This window comes from Talpa occidentalis, unplaced genomic scaffold (assembly GCF_014898055.3).
Source record: "Talpa occidentalis isolate TD23 unplaced genomic scaffold, MPIMG_talOcc4v2.1, whole genome shotgun sequence".
Lineage (NCBI taxonomy): Eukaryota > Metazoa > Chordata > Mammalia > Eulipotyphla > Talpidae > Talpa > Talpa occidentalis.
Window position 1 is genome coordinate 20,460,176 of NW_026555331.1, and position 24,046 is coordinate 20,484,221.

Sequence of the window (24,046 nt, forward strand, 5' to 3'; positions counted from 1 at the left end):
ATGTTTGAGGTTTCTGGTCTGGATGACTCATGTCTTTAACAGAGATAGGGTTTGTCTGTTTCCTTCCTTCTCCTATGCTGTCTCTCTTTATAGACTCCTCTTCCTTAATTTATGGTATTAAACATAAATCATATTACTTAAATTCTCAAGTTTGAATTGCTAGTGAAATATTTGTCTGAAATACAGGAAAAACTGGGTGTTGGGCTTGGTTATGTACACCTGTGAGTTAACTGCATAAAGTTTGGAGCAGCAGATGGGATGAGAGAGTATAGCAAGACAAGATAACAGACCAAAGGGTGGAAATAAGGGTCAGAGGGTGGGTTAATTCAGGTGTAAATGTTGTCTTTTAAGAGAAAGGAAGCCAGTTCATCTATTTCCTATAGTAGTTTGATTTGAAAGCACCGAGTAATCCTATTTCATTCTACTTTCATTCCATTGGATAGAATATGGTTGGATGGTTATAAAACCTACTGAAAAAGCAAGAATCGTTATTAATATTCTGGACCACCCTAGGCAGGGATTTTGTGTGTATGTTCGTGTGTGTGTGTGTGTGTGTGTGTGTATGTGTGCGAGTGTCTACACCTCAGAAATTTGTTTCCTCTTTTAATTAAATAAAGTCCATGTTTGTTGGCTTTTAGGGTGGGCTGCAAGGCCCATCTGTTTAGCTAGGCACTTGCCTGATATTGCAGGGGGAGGATTGGCAAGTGTAAGTGTGAATTTGAATACCAGATACAGACTATTTAAAGCTGAATTTATCTTTAATAAATTCACCCAGAGGTGGTGTTCAGCAATAGGTAGTTTGGAAAATGATCATAATTTGTGTAAGAGTCTTTTTTTTTTTTTTTGAAGGTTGAGTGGTATGTGATTGCAAGAAGAAATAGACACAGGGAAGTTCATTTCGATAGTGTTCTCTGCTCCTTCAGGTCTCACCATGAAGGAGGGCAGACAACTTCAATAATTGCTTTTGATGTGCTGGAAGGCAAAATGGCCTTCTATTTCACATGATATAGTACTAACTTGAGAGCAAATAATACATAAACATTTTCTTGATAGTATGTGTTCAAGCAGTCGGCATTTAGGACCAAGGGTTGTCAATTTTTGAGGTTTTTGAAAGGAATTGCAATTTATGACGTGTTAAGGTAAACAGTTGGATTGCATTTCTGAAATACGTGTCCCATCAGGTAAAATCATTGTGATGACAAGCACTGGAACTGTAAGTAAGTTATGTGCTAAAAGGTTGAAAATGTAAAACAAGTATGTCTGTGCTTAACTACTAATCCCTCTTTGTATCTCTGCTGAATAAACTACAAGAAAAGGGGGGAAAGATTTTAAATAATAAAACAGAAAAAGGGTATTATGTAATTTTGATAAATAATGAACATTCATGCAGCTCCAAGAACTGTTTCACCAGTGGTCCAGCCATGGGAGAATATGTTAGAATTCACAGCATTAGGAAAGATTATAAAGACATTCTCTTAGTTAGAAGTTGTTTCTTTGGTTTACTTTTTAAAATTTCCCTTAATGTCTCCATTTTTCGCTTTGTCCTGTAAAGGGGCAGGTTGTCATTTTAACATCCAGACTTCATTTTTCTGAAATGCATTGCAAATAAAAGCAAAGAAGAGAATGGCTTGAAGAGTTGTGCATATGTTTGACAGCAGAAGATAATAAATGTAAATAAATCTTTAATATTTTCCCTAATTCAGTTTGTGCCACGCAAATGTCAGTACTATAAAAACAAATCAACAAACATTTGAAGGAAAACAATATACATAACTTATTTTATATATTAAAAACAACTGTCAAATAATTATGACCTCATGTATTAGTTGGTTGTTTTGAAATATTCCTACTAGAATTAAAAAATGCTACGAGGGCCTTTGAGCTTAAACATATTGTGTCAATCAAGAGCATATGTAATATATCTAAAGCATGAGGTAAAAATTTTCTTCATAAATTATTTCATAAATAAATAAGTAATTTACTTGAAAAAGTTTACAAAAATATTTGTGCTTTTATTAAGTTCTCTAAGATCTTTTGTGGCTAATGGAAATGGATTGATATAGACAGCATTTTGATCTGTTACACTCAAACTTGAAATACAAAAAGTATATGAAGAGATTTCTTCATTTCTTAGGCAAACTTCAACAAAATTGGGTCCGTGAAACTTCATTCATTAAATTTTTAAGTGACCGTGGATTTGTTGGCTTCAGTGCCTGATGTGTAACTTTATCCTTTCAATTAAAGGACATAATTCACCCTCAGACCTTTGGCTTTAACATTTTTTTATAATATATAATTTTGGGTACACTTAATGGTCAAATTTTGTATTATTACAGGTGGAAAAACACCAGCCATCTCAAGGGTTTTGTGCTTGCAAAAGCATGTAATTTAATTTTTTTGAACCAATTTAATCAATGGTTGTTTCTTGTGAGTGAATTTACACTCTTGATGATTGTCATAGATTTGAGGGTGATGGAGAGGAAGATCACTTCCCCTTCTAAAATGTCACTTAAATCTTGGGGAGCAGAAGGAGATTAGGGGACTAATCCTTGCGATATATTGTATTATTTAACTTTGCTGCTAAAATGCTGTAGCCCCAGATTTTATCAGTCAGATACCAGCTTCAGCAGTTTTAGGTGGTATTAACCCTTTAAACACAAATGGTTTCACTACGCAGATAAGTATTTCAAAATTTATTTGATCTAATATTTTTAGTTAGTCATGGCTAAAGAATGTTTCACTCAGATCCTTTTTTCCCCCCTGAATAAAAATGCTTCTCACTGCGCCGTGCATATTTCCATAAAAGCCAGTAATCAAATTTATAGCTGAAAAAAGAAAATAAAAGGTCTATATTTAATATATGAATACTTTTTACAGTGGAAATAGGTGGTGGACAGCATTAAATGACTCGAGTGTGGAAATATGCAGGTGGTCATTAGTAGCTGACTATAAGATTTACTGAAGATTTTGATATTAATTTTCCCTGGAAGCAGGACTTTATATAAATCTCACTCTGTTCCCAAATTAATTTAAATGGATGATAACATATGAATAACTCCATGCATATGAGGTTCATTGTCTTCTCACTCCTTGAGGGAACATATTGTTTGCCTCATTGTGAAACTGGATTTCCACTACTCTTTTACCTGACTAGTTTCTGCACTGCAAGAGAATTATTGCTTTTCTACTCATAAAGAGTGTATGGCATATGCCACCAAAATTCCGGGGGAATAAAAGCGCTACGAAGAGGAATCCCATATCTGCCTGACTAGGTATATTAGCTAGAAATGACGACCTTATAGAAAACAAGACTGATTCCGAGAGCACCTACTTAAATTTTACTTTTTTTTTTTTTTCTGATTGGCTTTTCCACATCTGATAATAGTATGTTTCAAAAATATACTCATCTTTCTCTAAAAAGATGCAAGAATCATTTAGTGAAAAATATATCGGAGGAAATTACTTCATCTTCAGCTCACAGACTGATGATTGTACCTCTCTAAAATTCTAATTTTAATCATTTTGTAGTTTGAAGCAGGAAGATGTTTCTCCTTTTAGCACAAAATTACTTTAAACTGACTTTCACAGGAGGCAAACCTACCCCTTCAAGTCACCCAACTGAAGAAAATGAAGTCCAAAGGCCCAAGAAATGTTGACTTAGTTTTTAACACCTCCTATCCTTTGAATCCTGTCACGGCACTCTTTTATGCATTGTTGATCTTTAGAAGTCAGAGTAGGAAAAAAAAAAAAAAAAAAAACCAAAAAACAAAAAACCCCAAAAAACCACTCCATTCAGTCACTTCACTTGGAGGGACTTTCACTCCACAATGAAAGTCTGAGGAGTTGTGAAGCTGCAGTGTGCTTCACGCCGAGTTCCTCATCTGCCACTCAGCCCCAAAGAGCAGCAGGTATCAGTCGTGCAGAATTTCAATAACGTCCCCATTTATCTCTCTGGTGCCACCCCCCCCCGAACCCCCCAAGGAGCTCGCTCGCTTCTCTCCAGCTCACAAAACCATAGCAACCCCCGTCCCCCCTTCTCCAACTCAGACCAGAGTTCAAGTTGTTCCCGACTCCTGCAGCCTTCGAGGAGGAGAGCTGGGGCGCCCCTGACCCCCCGGCTTGGTGTCCTCAGCCTCCTCCTGTCACAGCGCGGAGAGGGAGGGGCCGCCCGCGCACCCGCGAGTCCGGGCGTCGTCACCCCGGGGAGGGCGCAGGGAAAGTAACCACCGAAAAGGTAAAAGCACTTTTACAAAGAGTTCTCCGGGCCGTCGGCGGCGGTGGCCTCTCCGCGTGTGTGGGACCGTGGGCTCGGCCGCCCCTCAGGGCGGCCCCCCCCCCCCGCCCCGCGCCCCCAGGTAGGTCCCCCGTCTTTCTCGCTTTATTCCCCTCAGCTTTCGGGTTTCTGCTCCCCGGGCCGCCCGCACGTTCACACATGGGGGGTGGGGAGAGGAGGGGGGAGGCGTGGCGGGAAGGTAGCCGGGCCGCGGCGCCGCGCGCCTCTCATTGCGGCGCCCGCACTCGGGAAGTTGTGGCGCAGCCGGCTCGGCGCGGCCGGCCCGGCGGGGGGCGCGGGGCGCGGGGCGCGGGGCGCGGGGCCGGGCGGGCGCGCGGGGCCGCGCGCTGTCTCTTTAAGGCAGCCCGGGCTGGGGTGGCGCTTTCCTCCGCGAAGGCTCCTTTGATATTAATAGTGTTGGTGTCTTGAAACTGACGTAATGCGCGGAGACTGAGGTCCTGACAAGCGATAACATTTCTGATAAAGACCCGATCTGACTGCCATCTCCAGCGTCCTCCGCTCCGGGGCTGCTCGCGGCTGCAGACCCCGCGTCCTCGCGGCCGCGCTCGCTGCCTATTTTTTTTTTTTTTTTAAACAAAAAAACAACACCCCCCCCCTCCTCCCCTCTCCCACCCGGCACCGGGCACATCCTTGCTCTATTTCCTTTCTCTTTCTCTCTCTCGCAGTCTCTGTTTTTTAATCAAGGGGGGGAGAGCGCAGAGCCAGGGTGGGGGGAGGCAGGAAAGACCTTTTTCTCTCCCCCCGCCCCCAATAATCCAAGATCAACTCTGCGAACAACAGAAGACGGTTCATGGCTCTGGCCGCCGCGCCACCATCTTTCGGGCAGCCGAGGGTGTTCTTGACGATTAATCAACAGGTAAGGAGGGGAGGCCCGGGCGGGCCGCGGGGTGCAGGGGGTGCAGGGGGTGCGCGGGGCGCGGCGCCCCTCGGCCGGGCCCGGGGCGCCGCCGGAGCTGCGCCCGCGCGTGTGTGCGCAAAATGTGGGCGATCGCGAGCGGGGAGCCCTGGGAATTAAAAGTGACTTTCTTTGCAAAAAAAAAAAAAAAAAAAAAAAAAAAAAAAAGCAGGCAGAGGGAGAGAGTGTGCAGAAAGCCCAGCTCGGGCTGCTCCGGTTTCACATGCATTTTCTTTCTTCCTTTTTGCGCGTGTGATTTCTTTCTTCCTTTCTTCTCTTCTGCTCTGTTTCCCCCCTTCCTCTGCTCCTTTCGGTGGGTCGGAGGCATCTGAGCCTCCGAAAGGAGCGACTTCAAACTGCAGTAGCCTCCGGAGTCAGGAGGGTCAAGTTCAGCCGCCGGGGAGGAGGAAAAACAAATCCCCATTTGCCAAAAAAAGAAGTTTCAGGCCGGTGCCCCCTCCCCCTCGCAGCCCCACTCCCCCTCGCTGTCTCCTTCTGGCGGATTTTAATTCTCTCCTACCGGGCGCAGCGGAGGAGCTGAAGGTGGCTGCACCCGAGGGGCCGCAGCCGCAGCCGCCGCTGCAAGTTTTCTGGGGCTCCTGACAAGCGGGGAGCAGCCCGGGCGCCAGCATGCAGAGTAGTAAGTTGGGCGCACTTGGAGGGGCCGGGAGGGTGTCAGAGGGGGGCCTCCGAGCGGTGCCCGAGCCGGGGCGCGAGCCCCCGGCTGGCGTGGGCTTGGGAGAGTTTGCAAAGCCAGGCTTCAAACTTTTTTTTCCCCCGAAAGGCCCAGCTGGGCCGGCGAGGGAGGGTGGCGCATCCCCTGGATGCCCCGCCGCTGCGCCGCCCGGGGCTGCTCGGCCGCAGGGTCGGTGCCCTGGCCGTGCCATGTGGCGGGGCCTGGCCGCCCGGGCGCTTCCGCGGGGCCGGGGCCCGGGCCGGGGCTGACTTCCTCCGCGGGGCGCAGGATGCGCCCCGGGTCGCGGGTCAGCGGACACCGGCCGGCGGAGAAGCGCCTGACAGCGGGGGACGCGCGGGCACCCTGGCGTTCGCCTGCTCTCTGGTTCCTGTTTGGGGTCCAGAGAAACGCATCTTTGCAAGGCCAAGGCAGCCACACCACTGTCCCTTCCCATAACTCCAGGATTCTAGCACCCCGGGAATAATTTGAGGGTGAGGCAGAGCGGGAGCTGCTTCAAGTGCAAACGCTGCTGTGTCTGTGTGTGTGTGGGAAAGCGTTTTGTTAGTACCTGGGAGAGATGGTGGGGTCCCCCCTCCACCCCCTTATCCCCAGGGAAGTCGGTCACTGTTTTATGGCCCTAGGACTCTAAAGCAGTTGGAGTTAGAGGACGAGGAGGTCTGGGAATCTTGCACTCATTAAATCTGAGGTCTTGCTTTTACTTCACCATGTCTTTTTAGGCCTCTGAATTGATACTGTGAAAGTTTTTGAGTAGGAGCGATGGATCTTAGTGATGAATCACAATAATGATAGAATATTCATCCTTGTCCTATTTTGGAAAATCACGGCTAGAGTTTTAAGTGAGGTAAGTGAAGTGAGAAGCTTGGCGGAGAAGTTAAATCGCAGACAGCTTAGGCCGTGTCATTGAACTTTTGTGGGTCCATGCAACTTTTCTGGGAGCGCACCAGGTGAACAGGAAAGGGTCTGAGAGCGTTCAGTGCAGAGGGGAAATACAGTTAGGGCCTGGGACAGAATTACAGAGAAATGATCAATCTAGGCCTGGTTTTGGACTCCAACTTGATTGTTCAAAGCAAAAATAAAATAGGAAGCTTCCAGCCACTCTGAAGTTCCCCAGCTCTTAAGTTAAAAACCTATGGATCCTGCTGGCATCTTGTTCCTTTCTTTCTTGCTGGCTTTGGGAAAAGTTGATCATTTCGAAAAGGCTGCCAGAGTTAACAAAATGCAAGGGGCAGCAAAGGAAAGTAATGCGGGCAGCCAGTTCTTGACGTGGACAACATGAGAATGAAAGTTTCTGAACTCACTGTTGAGAAGTTTCTAACATACTGCTCATTTGCTCAGAATGCTTTCCTGGCTATTCCACCGGTTAACTGTAAAAAAGCAGACCAGCTCTAAAATGGGGTGGACTTTTTTTTTTTTCTTTCCCCACGTATGCCAGGGTTGTGAATAAATATAGGTTTTGTATGAGTTGATGAAGAGTTTCCTGTAAGTTATGATGCTGACAGGACAGTCTGGAAATGATACCAACGTTTTGAGGATTTTTTTTTTTTTTACCTTTAAGTGAAAGTTTATTAATGACGTGCTTAATCTTAACAAGTCAAACATATCGTTCTTAGAGCCTATCTCTCCTCAGATTTCATAACTTCCTTTTAAAGCTATACCCTTGGATGAAAACATCTCTAGATTCAGTTAAGCAGACAGGGCCACTAATGTGCTAAAGTTTGACGATTATTTCTGCATGCTAATAATGTGAAAATAAAACTCCAGAGGGGGACTTAGAGTTTTAATGCCAACCTATGACTTGATTTCTCTAAATGTGAGGCATTCCGAAGCCTCATTAATACGCTGTTGGCAAAGTATTATTTACCACCGGCGAGCTGATGTTTACGGCTTCCTGATCTATTATATGTTAGCATGCATGTGAGTAGGGTACCTTTCTAACACATAATAACTAAGTCTGATACTCTCCGACTAAATGGTGGCGTGCGGTAAGTTTCTTACAAAAAAGTTTGTCACTCCTTTGAATTCTAGTCGCTGTGAGGGTCTCTGCTGCTCATTTAGATTTTTATCCTTTGTCTCAAAACTAACATTAGGAGAAAGGCGAAAAGTGTCCTCCTAGCTGTGAAGTCTGAGTTGATTTCTGAGCCCAGCATTTTGATGATTAAACATTTTAAATCATTTTATAACATTTTCTCCATACGTATTTAAAAATAGGGTAGAATACAGATTAGTGGGCTAATCATAGGTGGATCACACAGGTCCCTGCCATATTTTCAGTATTATTTTTACTTTTCTTTTAGGTCACTTACCAACTCCTGACTTTAGTCTGATTTCCACAGCGTAGGTCTCGCTAATACTCATAAGGAAATCTTCATTCATAAAGAGAACCTTCAAAACAGGGAAATGAAGGCATCAGTAGAAAAGCTGCTTTTTAAGATTATAGTATTTCAGTAATGTTTCCGTCACCATCATTATCATTATTTTTGATGTGTGTGTGGGGGGTGTGTGTAGTGAGAGAGAATAGACTACAATTTACAATTAATGATCTGCACATTTCTATTAACAGTGCCAAAGGGTGTTACGTTTTTATAAACTTTTGTCTTACCTTCCTGTTGAAGTAAATAAATAGCACTGAAAGTTTCGAAAGGACTTGTAGTAAATTGTTTTTGAGCTATAACTTTATTTTGAATTTGAAATTGACTTATATATTGATAACTGGCATTAGGCTTGTTTCATTGCACTAACATGTACAGATATTATTTTTTTTTACTTCAGTATTCCCTTTGGTAGCAAATAGTAATGTAAAAACACTGTGCTATTGTGTGTGTAAAACAAAGTAGACCTTAAGAAAGTTATGGACAGGTGTAAAGGGAAAATTATTATTTTTGTAATAAGTGATGCACTTAAAATGACGGGTGCACGTAAAACATATTCTTATTAAGATATTCTCTAGTGTGTAAAATGAAGCCATTCATTCAACAGACTGACAACTTTCCACTTGGTATTTGCCTTTGCTTAATTTAGTTTCCGCAGGACAGTTAGTGTGGTAGTCTGCATCTGTTTTTGGCAGGCGTAGAAAACTATAAACTCAGACAGTTCTGTCCCAAATATCGCAGCTCACAAGTTACAATCAATTTGATAAAAACAGGACCATTTTTTGGACTTGCTTTTTGTTGTTCATCCTTGACCAAGTTTTCAGGTAACAGAGGTTTCTTTCTCTCCCCCTTTTGCTGGTTATAACTAGTAATTTCATTGGTAACTAATTTTGAATCTTGTTTATTCATTTCTTGTTTCTTATTTACTGAATCTGGAGAATTTAATGACAGCAGATCTGACTTGGTTTTACTTTGGTTGTCTATCTGTTTGATAACTATATTCATCTTTTGATGTCATCATACAGAAAAAAGTGAATTCTTTATTATGATATTAGTTATGATTTAGGGAATCGTGGGGTCTCCCTTAGATATGATATGAAAGAAATGCTATAGACATCGACTAGTAGAAATTTAATCTCATTCTCTAAGGGTGCTTGTATTTGTCATATATAGAGAAACCTAACATACTTTGCAATTATTTGCACCGAAAAAAAATTGAGCAGAGTTTTTATAATTACCAAAATTATTTATTGCCTAAAAGCTTTAACCAGTGGACTAAAGTAAATATGCCAAAATGCCAAGTGTTTTAAACTGTTGTTCAGTAGCAAACAGTGCTGCAAGAATAACCACTTTAAAAAATTTATCCTCCAGTGTAAGTGGGTCTTAAGCCGTTTACTTGTAGAGACTATTCTATTAATTATATATGACCTTTATAAATAATGTCTTTAATATGTTATTATATTTAATGTCCTATCGCTCAGTGGTTCTCAGATCTGTGGGAATGAATTCACTCGTCTTTGGTTTGGTTCTCTGATAGGTACAGTAATGTAGAACTTTGATGTAAATTAGAATGAGATCTTTGGCCTTGATCTCATCCCTGAATTTGCTGAAGGATCTGTAGATGAAAACTATTGGAATTAGTAAGAGTTATTTACATGAAGAAGTTTGACTGGCCACTGCAGGTACAGTAGCTATTAAAGTAGTGATAATGACTTATTGTCATTGCACTTTTTTTTTTCTTTCCAAGAGCAAAATTCAAGTAGCAAAAAACAAAGATGAAACTATCTATGTACTTCAAATTTGAAGCATCACTGGAAATCATTTTCTAATTCAAAGCTATAATCGAAATACAGATAACATCAGAACCCTCCAAAAAAAGACATTTAGGATGCGCTTTCCGTTCTTAAGTATGTTTCATTAAATATATATATATATAAAAGAAAGCTTTTAATTTTAAAAAAGTTTCTAGCTCTTTAAAAACCTGCAGTAAATACTTTACAAGTGGCTAGACACCTTCCCTGGTGGTTTAGTTTATACAAGCAGGAAACTTTCTCTCCTACTCTTTCTCTCTCTTTCTTGTTTTCTTTAAACCAACTGACGTAATGCCAAACTTTGCTTTAAAAGAACAGACAGAAGTAATTGGTAGCTTTTAACTTTTAATAATGTTCTGGATTGGTTTTAGTGGCCAAAATGCCATTTTTTTTTTTAAAAAAAAAAGTTCAAGTAAGAACGGGCTTGTGGCCTGAGGAAGAAAAGCTCTGTTGATGCAGTTATTTTTATTCTTGTTTTTCAATCTGTTATTAAAAATCTTTCCTGCTGAGCACTGCTGGATCTCTCCAATCGCTCTCTGTGATGGCTGGTGCATTTCAGGTTACTGTAACTTAAACAGTTTTTGGGTTTTGGGGAGAGTGGATTTTTATATTGTATTATTTCTTTCTTATATGGGGGGGAAAAAAAACATTTGTTTTCGTTTCAATTGAGATAAATTAAGATTATCAATGGCGACAGGTCGATGAATATGTTTATATAAAGAATGCTACACCTGTTAGCAAGAGCCTAAAATGTAGAAGTTTAATTGTGACATTAATCATTTTTATGTGCAGAGGAAGGAAAATAGATGGAACTTTACAAAAATATATTTTTAGACTGAAAGCGTTAATTTTAAGGGTCAGTTTTGTTTCTACTGGCGGCTCTTTTTCCACTCAAAACTTTAGATAATTTTAACCCTATTTTATCACACAGCATTTTTAGTTTTCTTTGTTTTTTAGATAGTGATTTTTCTCTCCTCTTGATCTTGATGAGGCACACAGGACTTTATAGTTAAGAGACATCTGTCTTGGTGATATTGATTGACATCAGGGTAACTTCAGAAGCTGGCAAGTGGGAAAATCTTTTCGGAGGGCAAAAAGATTTGTGCCAGTTTTTTCTTCCTTGGGGAAAGACACTCCACCCAAAATGGGGGCCCTCCGCCCCATTTGGTGGTCCAGAACTAAGTGCCCACATTTCTGGTGACATTTCTAATGTGGATTGTGCGTAACGTTTAAATCTTACGGTTACTCATCTTGGACTTTTGCTTTTAACCCCAGATTTGTTCTGAGAGGTTTTTATTTTTTTCTTTACCCAGAGCATATTTAAAAAAGAATATGTACTGAGAGTTAGGTATCACGCAAGTATCTTAAAATGTCTCTTAAGGCATTTACAATTATCAAAAGCACTTGCGTATTCTGGGGATTGAAGTGTTACCTGCATAGAAATCGACAGTTTTGATTTACCGTATGTCTTGTCAGTTTTCCTTGTGAGAGATACAGACTTTATTTCTAATCAGAGGCATTCTTTCTTTGCTAACTATTCCTTTCCTTAAGAATGTGCTGGGAAAAACTTTTGTGACTAAGTTGTAAGTTTTTCCGCATCTCCCTAGTGGGAGTGTCTTCGATTTAAGTCTTGATTTACTTTTTTGCTTTACAGAGTTTTCAAACATAAATTTCAAGCTATGGATTATCTCATGTCATTGCATTTTTTATTTAATGAATGTTGGTATATTCAAAACCGAGGGAACAATAATAAAGTTTAGCAAGAAAGAAACGAAAGGCAGAGGGGGAGGTAGTTAGAGCAGCAATCCCTTAATATCAGAGGTTTGTTTACTGTTCAGTGTGGGGAGGGGTTGGGGAGGCTTGGTGGAAGATGATACAAAAAAAAAAATCCATCAATTGCGCATATGATCCCCTCCCCTTAAGATTTACTTAAACAATATGTTTCGGTTTTGCCTCAAACCATTCCACACCACTTCTGCTCCAAGAATCTACCACTATCTTGGTTCCTGAGCATTAAGGATGACACTTTCTGTTAAATAATGAGCTGCAGTATTGTTGGAACAAAGGTAACAATTTGATTTGTGTAATTTTGGGTAGCTAGCAATAGGATTCCTGTAAGGGTTGAAGAAATCTAGCAGTGTAATGAATGCCTGCAAATGTTTGAAGCAACCTTGATAACTATACTATGTTTAAATTGTTGCTCACATGTATGCATGCTGTGGTAGGTGTGTTACATGTATGTGATGCATGTGGACTGATAAGACTGAGGTACACCTTGATGCTGGACTCGAATATGCAATGAAGCCCTTAATTCTGTTTTTTAAGTAAGAATCTTTTAAGAAACACATGACCTATATTATAAAGTCTGGAAGTTTGAAATGATTATGGTGATGAAACGTAAAGAAGCCATCATTATCATAATAGTTATAGCTACTCGACTTTACTAAGAAATTTAAAAAATGACAAACTATAAATAATAATGTCACTTTTTTGTATATTTTAAGAAATGCTTCTGAGGATAATTTTTTTAAAGTTCCATTTCTCTTGAGAGAAGCAGTTAGGTGACAGTGCTATTTCTGCATATGTCTTTTTATGGGATAGCACTTCATAGTTTACAATTCTATTATCTCAAAACGTTATGCAGAAATAATATGGAACATGTGAAGACTCCGTACTGTGACCCAATGCGTTTTTCCCTAGGGTGATGGATTCTGTGCGTCACCCAAATGTGATGCTATTTGCCAGGCTTGTAATACTGGTTTTGAGGGTTGCTGTATGTCCTATTTCATCAAGCAACACAATACAACAACTTTGGTATCTAGGTAATTGACACAGTTAAAATAGACTCTGGAAAATGTTCCAAATACTTTTAAGTAAGGCAGAAGTTAACTTATATATTCAATTTATTTAACACTTGAATAAACAAATGAGTCATTGTCAGCTATCTAAGCCTTCTAAAGTAGATAGTATTAGAAGGAAATGTACAAGTGTCCATAGTTTATTTTCTGTTTCTATTTTCCATTATTTGAAGAGAGGATGGTTCTCTTGCTTGCATTTATAATTGCTTTATCTGTTGATTACTTTTACTCATGACAGTGAGTAGTATAGTAGTATAAAAATAATAAACAACTATATTATCTAATGCTGTGTCCCAAGATTTAAACAAACACTAATATATTATTAAATTGAGTATTACAACCAGGCATGAGCCCAGAAGGGCATTTGACTTAACACCGCAATTGCTATTTAAACATTAGATATATTTTAACTGCAGAAAAAAAAGAGATAAAAAGACTTTGCCTCACAGCCTTTATTGCTTGTTGAATTTGTACAGAATTTATATAACTCAGAAATCAACAAACATTTATAATATAACATGTGCCTCTTGATTACATTCTACAATATGGCTTTCAGCAAATTCTTGTAAAGCACTATTTCTGCTTCTTCATATAGAAGAGTGTATTACATCTGAGATCAAATACATCTATAAATAGTGTAAATATATATGGCAAAAGTTAGTTTGTGGAATCTAATTTCTCTATTACATGATACACTTCATGTGCAGAGGGATCAAGCATTACTAATCTGGTTTTAGCTTTATTTCTCTCTGAGCTGTGCGCAAGTGCAGCATATGAATTTGTGACTTCATATTAACTTAGTGTGTCCAAATACTGCATACACACACACACACACACACACACATATTCTCACTTGTATAGAATGTTTTTGTATAACAGGTACTGCATAGAATTTTAACATTACATATTTTTTTGGAAATGATTTTAGTCTTTGTAATATCCATTTTAATTACTTAATGCACCCCAACACCTATTTGAGGCTTAATTTAATTATAATTTTGGTTTTGAAATGAGAGAGCAAGATTGGCAACAAATTAAAAACCAACTCCTGCTTGTGACTTCTCTGTGATGTCATTATCCACATATCATCTTTAGCACTGAAAGATGTAGAAATAAAAAACATCGGTCTGTTTTTCGCTCAATAGTATTAAGCAATTCCAAACTTAAAAAGATTTCTAAAAAAGATTTTGGCATTTGTTTCTGCTTTAGTTTTTAATGCAGTTAATTCTTTTGAAAGAGAATGTACTTCAGTTTAATTTTTAAAAATACCACTTAACTGATGAAAGTTAAGACTGGTCATGTATATATTAATTTTAATCAAGGCTCATGCTATAACATTTTCTCAAACATTAATTTTTGAATGATTGATACTTATTTAGAAATTACCTCTAGGTACACCTTTGAGATCTTTAAAAATCATGTCTTTTTTGTATTTGGATGCTGAATTTTTATATTAATTGATTTAAACTGTAAAGAAAAATAAATGATTGTGTTTAAGCCTGCCTTGAATTTATTACTTGAATTTGTTACTCTTTTTAGAGATTATGCGTATTTTGCTCCTCAGTTCTGCAACCTTAGGTAAGTTTTGAAAAATAACTTAGGTTCAAGTGGCCCGTGTAGGCAATCACACATGCAAGTAATGAGTAATATGAAATACTCTTTTCTGTAACTTATAAACAAATCTTTTGCTTTTGTAATTTATACGCAAAAAGATGATTCTTCAGTGCATTTAGAATGAATTTGCATTATATTCATTGGTTTAAGGTGTGGTAAAGGACCATAAGAAATTCACTGTCATCTACACCTCAATTACAAAAGCTATTTGCTCTTGATTCCATCACTATTTATTCTATTTTTAAATGTCCCATTCTTAAGACGATTTTTGTTGTTGCTGATTATTTAAATTCTGTCCTTTGATCAGATTTAAGAAAACTTCACTCAGAAGATTTTATGGCCCTAAAGTTATAATGTGCACATTTTATGTATAAACGTGTACGTGATCTTGTACGTTCATTGTCAGACACTTAACTCTTTAATATTAACCATATTTGTATACACAATGTACACACCTGTCATGTCCTTTTTGATTCAGCTATTCAGAGAATAGTTCAGTATATTCTTGTTAACATTTAATTATGGTTAGATATGCTTTTCTCACTTGCTGAATAATTTGATGTATGTTGAATGTAATAGGCATTTTAAAATGAGACCAATAATTATTAGAAATGGAAAATGGAAGGTAAATATTAGTGTAAACAGGTTTCTCTCCTTTTTTGTTTTCCCCAATTTTGACTTCTTCTTAGAAAAACATAGATATGTATAAATCTACACGGTATATATATATATGTTAAGATATGTAAGTCAAGATATATATATATATCTTTTTGAACAGAAGGGGGACTCGGATACTATAGAATCCATTATAACTTAAGGAACCGTTGTATATATGACTTTACTTAGTTATATATTTTTGACAGAAAACTTTGACCTCCTTGCCTGTGGTACTTGGGAATTTTAGATAAACTGTGTTGGGGTCACATTCATCAGTTTCGCATTGGGTGACAGAAAGCATCTCTAGCTTCTGGTGTGCTACTGTGCTGTTTTCCTTCAGGAGTGGAAGGCCTATAAATTAATTTGGCATTTGAAAGCACAACTAGGATTTTTCCTTTTTGGAAATGCTCTGGATGGTGTTCAGAAGAGTAAGCAGAGATCACGGGCAGTGTGATGCCGTTCATTTCAGGATGCTAAAGAAAATTATGCTGAGACCAAGCATGCTTCCTCTGTATTATTCTGGTCAGGCTTTATTACCATTTTTTTCTTTTTTGTTTTAGTCCCTCCTTGAGATCTAATATTTCAGTTTTTGGAGTAGTAAGGATTTCTTTCTTTCAGTGCAAAAATGTGCTAGCTGTAGGATTTTTACCTACACTGCATTATAATATTTATTTTTGGTGGGAGGAGTGGTATAAGAAGAGGAAGACGCTTATATACTGTAAAATTATAATTTGATTTTATTATTTGTTGTTGAGAAGGCCTTTGCCATTCCATTTCTATGAGGACATGCATTTGAATGAAATTGAATAAAGTTGTGGTATAATTTTGAAACAATTGTAAGCACCAACTGTGACATATTTCTGGCAAAAAAATTAAGACAATTTTAGTTACTCAGTGCTTCCACCAAACTTTGTATTCCAAGTTTATAAATATGAATTTGACTATTTGATTACAGATGCTGCTTGAAATGAATATATCTTAATTCAGGGAAGAGAGTATTTAAATAATACTCAGCATCAGTTTGCTCTAGACTTATAAGAAATAAATGCCAAGTATTGGATTATCAGCCCTTCCAAGTCTTTAGTAAAGAGTTTTATTTGTTCTTTTTGGTAACTTGTATTCAGTAACACCTAGCACAGGCTGATTAACATAGTTGTGTGTTGAGCTCTGATGAAGTTGAATAAATGATCATATTTCCATCAAGATCTAGGAAGAATATATATATATATATATATATATATATATATACACACATATATTTAGAATAGCAGCCATCTACAGAGGATGTTTCAGAGGTCTGGACTTTGTAACTAATTTTTAGTAACTGCGGCATAATATAATAATAGGCAGAAATATTCAGAGGAATCACCTTTTATAAAAGTTAGTTCTGCCTTTCATGTCTAGGAAAATATAGTGTGAATGCTTGCTTTTTTGTGTGTTTTGTCTCCAAGCAGAGAAAACTGACAGTTTTATGTTTTAAGTGCCGAGAGTTGTTCTTGGCTAAACAGTCCCTGAGTTAATCACTAGGATGTTAACTTGAATTTTTGTCTTTAAAAAGTTTTCGAATTTTAAAATGAAATATGCTATTATTTCCAAATTGACATCCTGCATTCTGGATTGGTTATTTTAGGGAAATATTTTCCAAATTTGCTTGAATCGCCTGAAGTCCATTGATTTTGAAATGTTTAGCTTGGTTTTTTTAAAGCTTTTCAGAAAGGAGAGGAAATATTTCATCTTTTTATTTTTCTTTTTAAAATTACAGAACCCTTTTATTTCCCATAAAATGCAAATTAATTTTGCATTCATTTTGTATTCTTTTTTTCCTTTGGTTCTCTATTCAGAAACTCTTCTGATGCATAAGAAGTGGAGAGAGCAGTGATTTTAACTCTTCTGCCACACCTTTCTGTGATAAGATAATTTCACCAGAGAAATCCCTTTTTATGTCATTTTCACCTCTTTCAAAAAAAAGTGGTATTTGAAAATCATATTTATTCTTTGAAGTTATTTGCAAAAATTATGAACCCTATAAAGTAATATGTCAGTTTCTCATTTGCATCTCAGGCAATCAAAAATTGAAGAAAAAAGAAAAAACTATTTTAACCAGCTTTACAATCAGTTTAAAATAGTCCTGTGGAATTTTCCCAAAGTAATAAGAAAATACAAATTGCTGTCGATGAACAAGGTTAAAATTATATCTTTATATGCAATGGCGACTTTAACCTGACATATTTTAATGTAAAGATGTTTTAGTATAATGAGACTTCCCCTGGTTTTTCCTGTGTTTTTTTAATTATTATTTTTACAAATTGCTTTGATTAAAGTGATTGGAAACCTTATATTTAGGCATAAAACAAAAAGACTGCTACCATAAAAAAGTAATAGCTTTATACATTCATGTAAAGAAGTATTTAAAAACATTTTCATTTCATTGGATCAACATATCAGACCTTAAGGAAATAGACAGTAATTTGCAAACTTAGTATCCCTAACATAGCCTATGCTTTTCACTGAAAGTGAATTAATATGGGGGTGTGGGTAAGAGGGAGACTATGAGTGCGAGACTGCATTATTTCTAGTCTTGATGGAGCGTAGTTAACAATATTTTTGTTGTCTCCACTGGTAGAAATGTGGACACTTAACGAATCACCTCCTTGTTTGGTTTCTGTGATGTCAGCAAACATTTTGCCAAAACTTTTGATCCAGTGTAATCAAAACGGTATTGTGGAATTAGGATAATGTGATGATTTCCAATTATGTCTAATATGTTCTTTGGATGTGTTAACTTTTTTAAAAAATAGTTATTTGGATTATAATGGAATAGCCAGAACAGTGTGTTTAGTTTTAACTCCAAGCACCTTTAGATATAGATAAAGAATAAAAAAATTCCACAGACCTGTTTTTCCCTTACTAATTTAGGAGAAAATGGGCTTTATTTGCATAAGCTTGCATATTGAAGTAGTCAAGTTTTTGTTACAAAAGATAATTAGGTAAAAATATTAGCAAGCATTTTGAGCCCAATGATGTGTACATTTTATTTCATTACTACGCATTCATAAAACCATGTACAGATGCAAATAAACAGGTGAATAAATTCAGGGACCCAGCTGAGTGAGATCAGATGTAGGGAGAATGAAGTAGCTTGTGTGGGAATTTCTTAGTTTTGTGCTTTTGTTCTAAAACCTGGCCCTCGGCTACTTTGCAGATGGGCACGTTCCATGGTGTGTGCACGGGTATATAATGCTCTGCTTCCCACTTACATGTGGAATGTGGATCTAGACTTTAGAGTCTTGTAACAGTTGTGGAAAAGTAGATCCTGGCCAGTGAAACACTTCTCAATGGCTGAACTGGCCTTGAATGGTCACTCTTAAAATGTTGCTCACTTAGTTTCTTTATTTGGCTTTCATTCGGGAATTATTAAAAGTGACCATCTGATCAAATTTTCTTTTGAGTGGTAAGAGGGACCTGTATCCAGTGTTTTGTTATAATCCTGGATAAGCAGAATCTTCTTATTTTGCAAAGGAGAAACATAGGGTGAGGTGACTTTCTCATGACACAGCTACTTAGAGAAAGGAGTAAACCAGAACTCGTGTTTGATCACCGTTCTCATTTATATATAAAACACAAGGCAATTTTGATATTTGATGAAGAAATCTGCTTAATATTTAAGAATCATTAATCCTTATTTTTCCTATTGTAAATGGGGTTGTGAATACAATTAGAATAGCAGTTATTAGTATGCTGTGGGGAATTGGTGGTTAAATAATAAATTCATTGGCATATTCACATTATTTCCCTATCAATAATACCTCATAAAGATATGGAAATTAAATGTTTAGTCTAGAAGTTATTCCTGGAAGGTTAAAAAGTCACTGCATAAAATCTAGGCGTGATGATTCTCTCAGGCGTTTGAATGATACAAGCATCCTTGTATTCACATATGTAAAATCCATTGGACCCTAAAATTGGTTATAAGATAGTAATTAATAAGAAGTTACTTTATATACTTCTCCCTATAGCTTAAAATACCTCCAACATTTATCTGTATAGGAAACCAATGAAAGAAAAAGCAGTTCATTTGAATTAAGGATTTTCTGTTGTCTAAGAAACTGGAGTTTTCTTTATTCATAATATCCATAAGCCCCATGGCAGGCTGAAACCTATAGACAGTATCTGTGAGAACAGGCCTGAAATGTGCAATTAGTTATGAAAACGTGGCTGAGAAACCATTTGTGGCATTTTTGCATAAACTCCTCAGCATTTATAAAAACAAATTAATGAAAGAATAATAAAGGATTCTCAGTTATTTAAAAATGATTTTCTTATTAATCCTGTCTTTAATGATTAATTTCAGCTTAAATGTAGTGAAAATGAAGTCTCTTAAAATATAAATTTAATGCCTTTAATTTTCTTTTAGAATTTCTCAGCATTCGTTTTCTATCCCTGATCCCTATGTAAAATATGGCTAAAATGAACATTTTTTTACTCATTGTAGTGAAGTTAATTATTCTTTGTTGCATTGGAAAGATCGGAAAAAAATCTGTTTTCTTAGGCAGCTGAGGTATTTTACTTAAATTTCTCGTTGTTTGTAATCTTTCAATCCTAGTACTTACTTTGTATCTTCTAAAGGATTATTGGAACTACCCCATCAGTGAAATTTGTGATATACATTTGTAATTTCTGTTTCTGAGTCTTTAAGTATTGTGGTGGACGCCATACAAAAAAGATGCTGGACCCAGGACATTCCCCAAACTCTTTCCGAAGACAACTCCAGAAGTGACTTTGGGAAGCAGGAGGAGGTGTGTCAGACTTTGGAAATGGTCTGGTGTGTTCCCGAGTCTGCATTTGAATCCATTTCATTTTGAGGTGCACGGCAAACATACCTGTTTTAGTTTTTATTGATCTGAAGTTTCCTTTGTATCTTTGCAGTCTTGTCTTTATTAATTTTTGAAATTTGGTGGTTTTGTTTCATTAATGTTTCTTTCACGTCAAAACCCTTTATAAAAAAGTTACTTCTTTAAAATAAAACAGTTTGCTTATGGGAAATACTCATGCAGTCAGGTAGAAATAATTAAATCAGAGAGTAATGGGATGATCTTTAACATTAAAAAGCAGTTCTAAAATGGGTTAAAGAACCATTTTAACTATTATGCTGACCATTCCACATAAGATCTTTTCTTGCTTTATTGAGCATACTACATGGAGAGAGGCTAAAAACTTCCATCATTAAAACATAACTATCGAGGATTTTTTTCTCTCCTCTTTTTTCTGGGTAATGTCTCTTTATATAGTTGATTTTTTTTTTTTTCTTTTACAACAACTGTGAACTGTGGTTTAATATCCAGTTAGAATGGTAGACATGCTCTCAGTTTCTGCCTTGTCTTAGTTTTTCTTAACCACGTTCTTAATTATATTTGGGAATTTATTTTTTCACTTGATTTTCCTTCCCCCCAACCACTCATTAAATTGGAATTTTAACATGTACTCTTGGCATGGCAGATCAAAATAAGTTTAAAGTGGCCTTTCTCTGAACTTTTTTTTTATCAGAAAATACTTTTGCGTTGGCTTTTAAAATGGTCAATCTACAGAAGATTTAAATAAGGTGAATTTTTTAAAAGACTTATTTATTTATGCATACAAGAACTGGGGTACAGGTCAGAGGTGCGGGGGGTGAGAGGATTCACCAGAGACAGAGTGGGGAGCAGAACAGGCAGACTGACTGAAATGCACTGCTGAGGGGAGCAGTGGGCGAGACAGGAGAGGTCTGCTGCGCCATGTGGGTTGCTCCCTGGCCAGCTGGGGATCGAACTCGTGCTGCTGGGGCTGTGGATAGCTTCACAGTGCTGTGCTTAACCCCTTGCGCCACCAGGGAGGCCCTGAATAAGGTGAACTTTTGTATTTCATTTTTCTTTCCACCTACTAAAGGAATTTGCTTTACTGGTGATTCAATGAACTTTATTTTACGTGTCCTGAATCACAAATATGCTAATATGTTCACCAATTTCTCACCTTCTCAAACATTCTTTAAACTATTTTATACTTGTTTTCGTGGCACAAGTTTGTGAACAAAGACTACCCCGATGTTTTATAGAAGGTGGTTAAATGGCACCCTCTCTTGCCCATTTAGATTATAATCCAACTGCTGTGGGTTATGGAGCATTCTTGGAATCTAGCAAAAATGTAATTACAACTCTATAGCTAATATATGGCTACCAAAGTTGAGAGATAGATAAGAGTTTTAGCATTGAGCTGATTTTAGGTAACAATCGACAAATATTGACAGTTTAGAAAAATAAAAGGTAAAACAAAAGACTCATTTTTGTTTATTTTCAGTTAGATTTTATCTAGTACTTGGTATGGCACAAAGTCAAAGTTTTGCTCTTTGAGATCTATTCATTAGCGCGTTTCCAAACCAGCTATGGGAATCTGTTTTCCTTTTTCAGATAAAAGATAAACCTACTTACACACAGAAATAACCCCAGAGTAGGACAATATTAAAAGCCAGAATCAGAAAAGGAGTTTTTTATTTTCCACATGTACATCTCTATTTCTCAACTAAGTGAAATGTGCCCAGGGCCCTCTGAGTGTCGACATTACTGTACTGAAGATACCAGTAGCCTCATGGCAGCCAGGCCCAATGGTCTCTCCATCTGACTACACATCTTCATGAACTGGATGCTGCCAACCATTCTCTGGAGTATCTCTTGGCCTGGTTTCCAAGGCATTGCATCTCTGCCATGCATATTCTCTATTGTCTTTGTCTTGCCTCTTAATCTCTTTACTTTTGCTTGAGGATTATATACTTTCAGCTTTTGATCTGTATGAAGTAAGTCCAGTGCTTTCACCAGTAGACCTAACCTGGTTTCTAAACTCTAGTATCATCGGTCTTCAAATCCCGTGGGTACTTGTTTTGCAACTTCTTTATCATCATTAGCTTGACATTCAGGACTTTACACTCTGCTCCCAGTTTACCAATTCTATCTGTGCTTCGCCATGTGTTCTGTCCTCAAAGGAGTACTTAGTCCCAGAACATTCCCAAACCCACCTTTGTTCATGTTCTTCTCACTATCAAATACCTTTCCTTCAACCTCAACAATAGAGACTACTTATACCTCATTTGTTCACAAATGACAAGGACTTCTTCCTGAAACTTTCCCATTTCCACTTATTTGGATTTAAATGATTGCGCTCATTTATTTGTGACTATAGGATCCCTTATACCGAAATTCATTTGTCTTTGTAAGTCTGATAAGAGTAAGAACATACCCTGTTTATTTTTGTTCTTTTTATGATGCTTTGAACGTTTACAATGCCTTGGATACATTGGCTTCTCAAAAGTATATTAAATTGTCACGTGGGAGAAAATGCTTTGACCTCAGAGCCTAGAAGTTATCGGTGTAGAGAAAACTGTCAATTTAGGTCATCACGTTTCTGAGAGGAAAAGGATTCTTTGATGTTGCATACTTGCCAGACATTTCTTAAAGTTTGCCCTGGTGTGTTGTTCCTAAAGTACAATACTGCTGGTTGTAACTTAACAAGTTGCATTTTTTGTGTGTGCTTTCAAATTCTGCCTTTTTTAGATTAATGTCATTTAACCAAGCGTGGCAGTGTCATTGAATCTGAGGCAAAAGGAGGCTCAACTATATTTGAAAATAAGAGAAAATGAAAACCCAGACTGTCCTGTTGTACTTTACTAATATTGTATTTGAGGCATTACAAAGTAATCAAAGATGTAAAGTGTGAAATGATGTGCCCCTAGAAGATAAAGGATTACAATATTAGGCCCCAAGGTCATGAGTCAAAAATTTGCAGCTTTTACTTACATGAGTTGAATGATCTTTAGCCCAAATGTTGTGTGTGATATTTGAGGACAGTGACTTCTGTATTGGCTTCAAGATGAAAATTTATCTGTAAGCCATTCGATGCTTGGATGCTAAGCGAACAGAGATGATTTACCCTTGAGCAGATCTAACAAGGAGATCGATGAGCAGGATTTGTCGGGAGCTGAGCAGAACCATAGGTAATGACGCTTTGGGATGTCCAGGTTTATGGCAGAGAAAGGGTATTGAGCCTCCTTGGCTCTTTTTAATATCTGTGTCTGCTTGAGAGATGGCCAGTAAAGTGATAACTGAATAATAGCTGCTGAGACATTTCTCATGTTGGAACAAGAATGTCTGAGACTTCTTTGAATGTTTGATTTTTACTAATCACTTTTAATTTCATCTTTAAAGCCAAGAAACAATTTTGAAGTGTGTGTGTTTTTTAAAGAGCATATCCTTGGCCTTCTCTCTATTTTTTTTTTTTTAACCAAAAAAAACTTTCTTTTATCTGAGATTGGGAAGTCCCTTTGATTTAATATATGAATCTGTTAAGCATTTATACATGACTTTAAGCAGCTCTGGAAAATTATTAGGGCTTGCTATTACTGTGCATTCCCATATCTGTATGGACATGGAACCAGGAAGGGAGAATCCAGGAGAAGATCTATTTAGTGATTTTCTTTATGTCTTGAACAGTTCATTACTTGCAGGCCTAGCATTTTATCTGTTTCTTCCTTAAAAGCAAAACATTCCAGTGCTTCCTAGGAACCTAATTGCGTTTTCCAAACATACAGTTTTAGTGTCCTCTTACGTGTATGTCTATGAGTGACTTAAAAAATTCTTTGAAGGAGATAGACTTTTGAAAGTATTATCTGCCCGAATTTTGCAAACAGAGTGACAGTAGAAAGTTTCCCTGAAGAGTACAGTCTAGTTAATAAGTAGGTGTTTTAAAATTCTCTGTACTTTTCCACAACTGAAGGGGCACATGCTTTTGGTTGAAAGTGAGTAGGCGAAATTAGTCCTGCTGTTCTGGT

General features: G+C 37.6%; 1 protein-coding gene across 6 annotated transcripts in view; it reads left to right on the forward strand.

The window, feature by feature from the left end:
- Nucleotides 1-5,037: 5,037 nt before the first annotated feature.
- Nucleotides 5,038-24,046, forward strand: part of TRPS1 (transcriptional repressor GATA binding 1) — a 238,118-nt gene continuing 219,109 nt past the window's right edge. For 3 of the 6 annotated variants that reach the window (XM_037502521.2, XM_037502565.2, XM_037502572.2), the window contains exon 1: nucleotides 5,038-5,150. Coding sequence is in view for 1 of the 6 variants with exons in the window: in XM_054692019.1 (XP_054547994.1) it covers nucleotides 5,820-5,829 (10 nt within the window). In the remaining 5 variants the exon portion in view is untranslated. Of the gene's footprint in view, nucleotides 5,151-5,371; nucleotides 5,830-6,602; nucleotides 6,728-24,046 lie in introns of those variants that run through there. The other 3 variants (XM_037502557.2, XM_054692019.1, XM_037502531.2) reach the window with 2 other exon arrangements.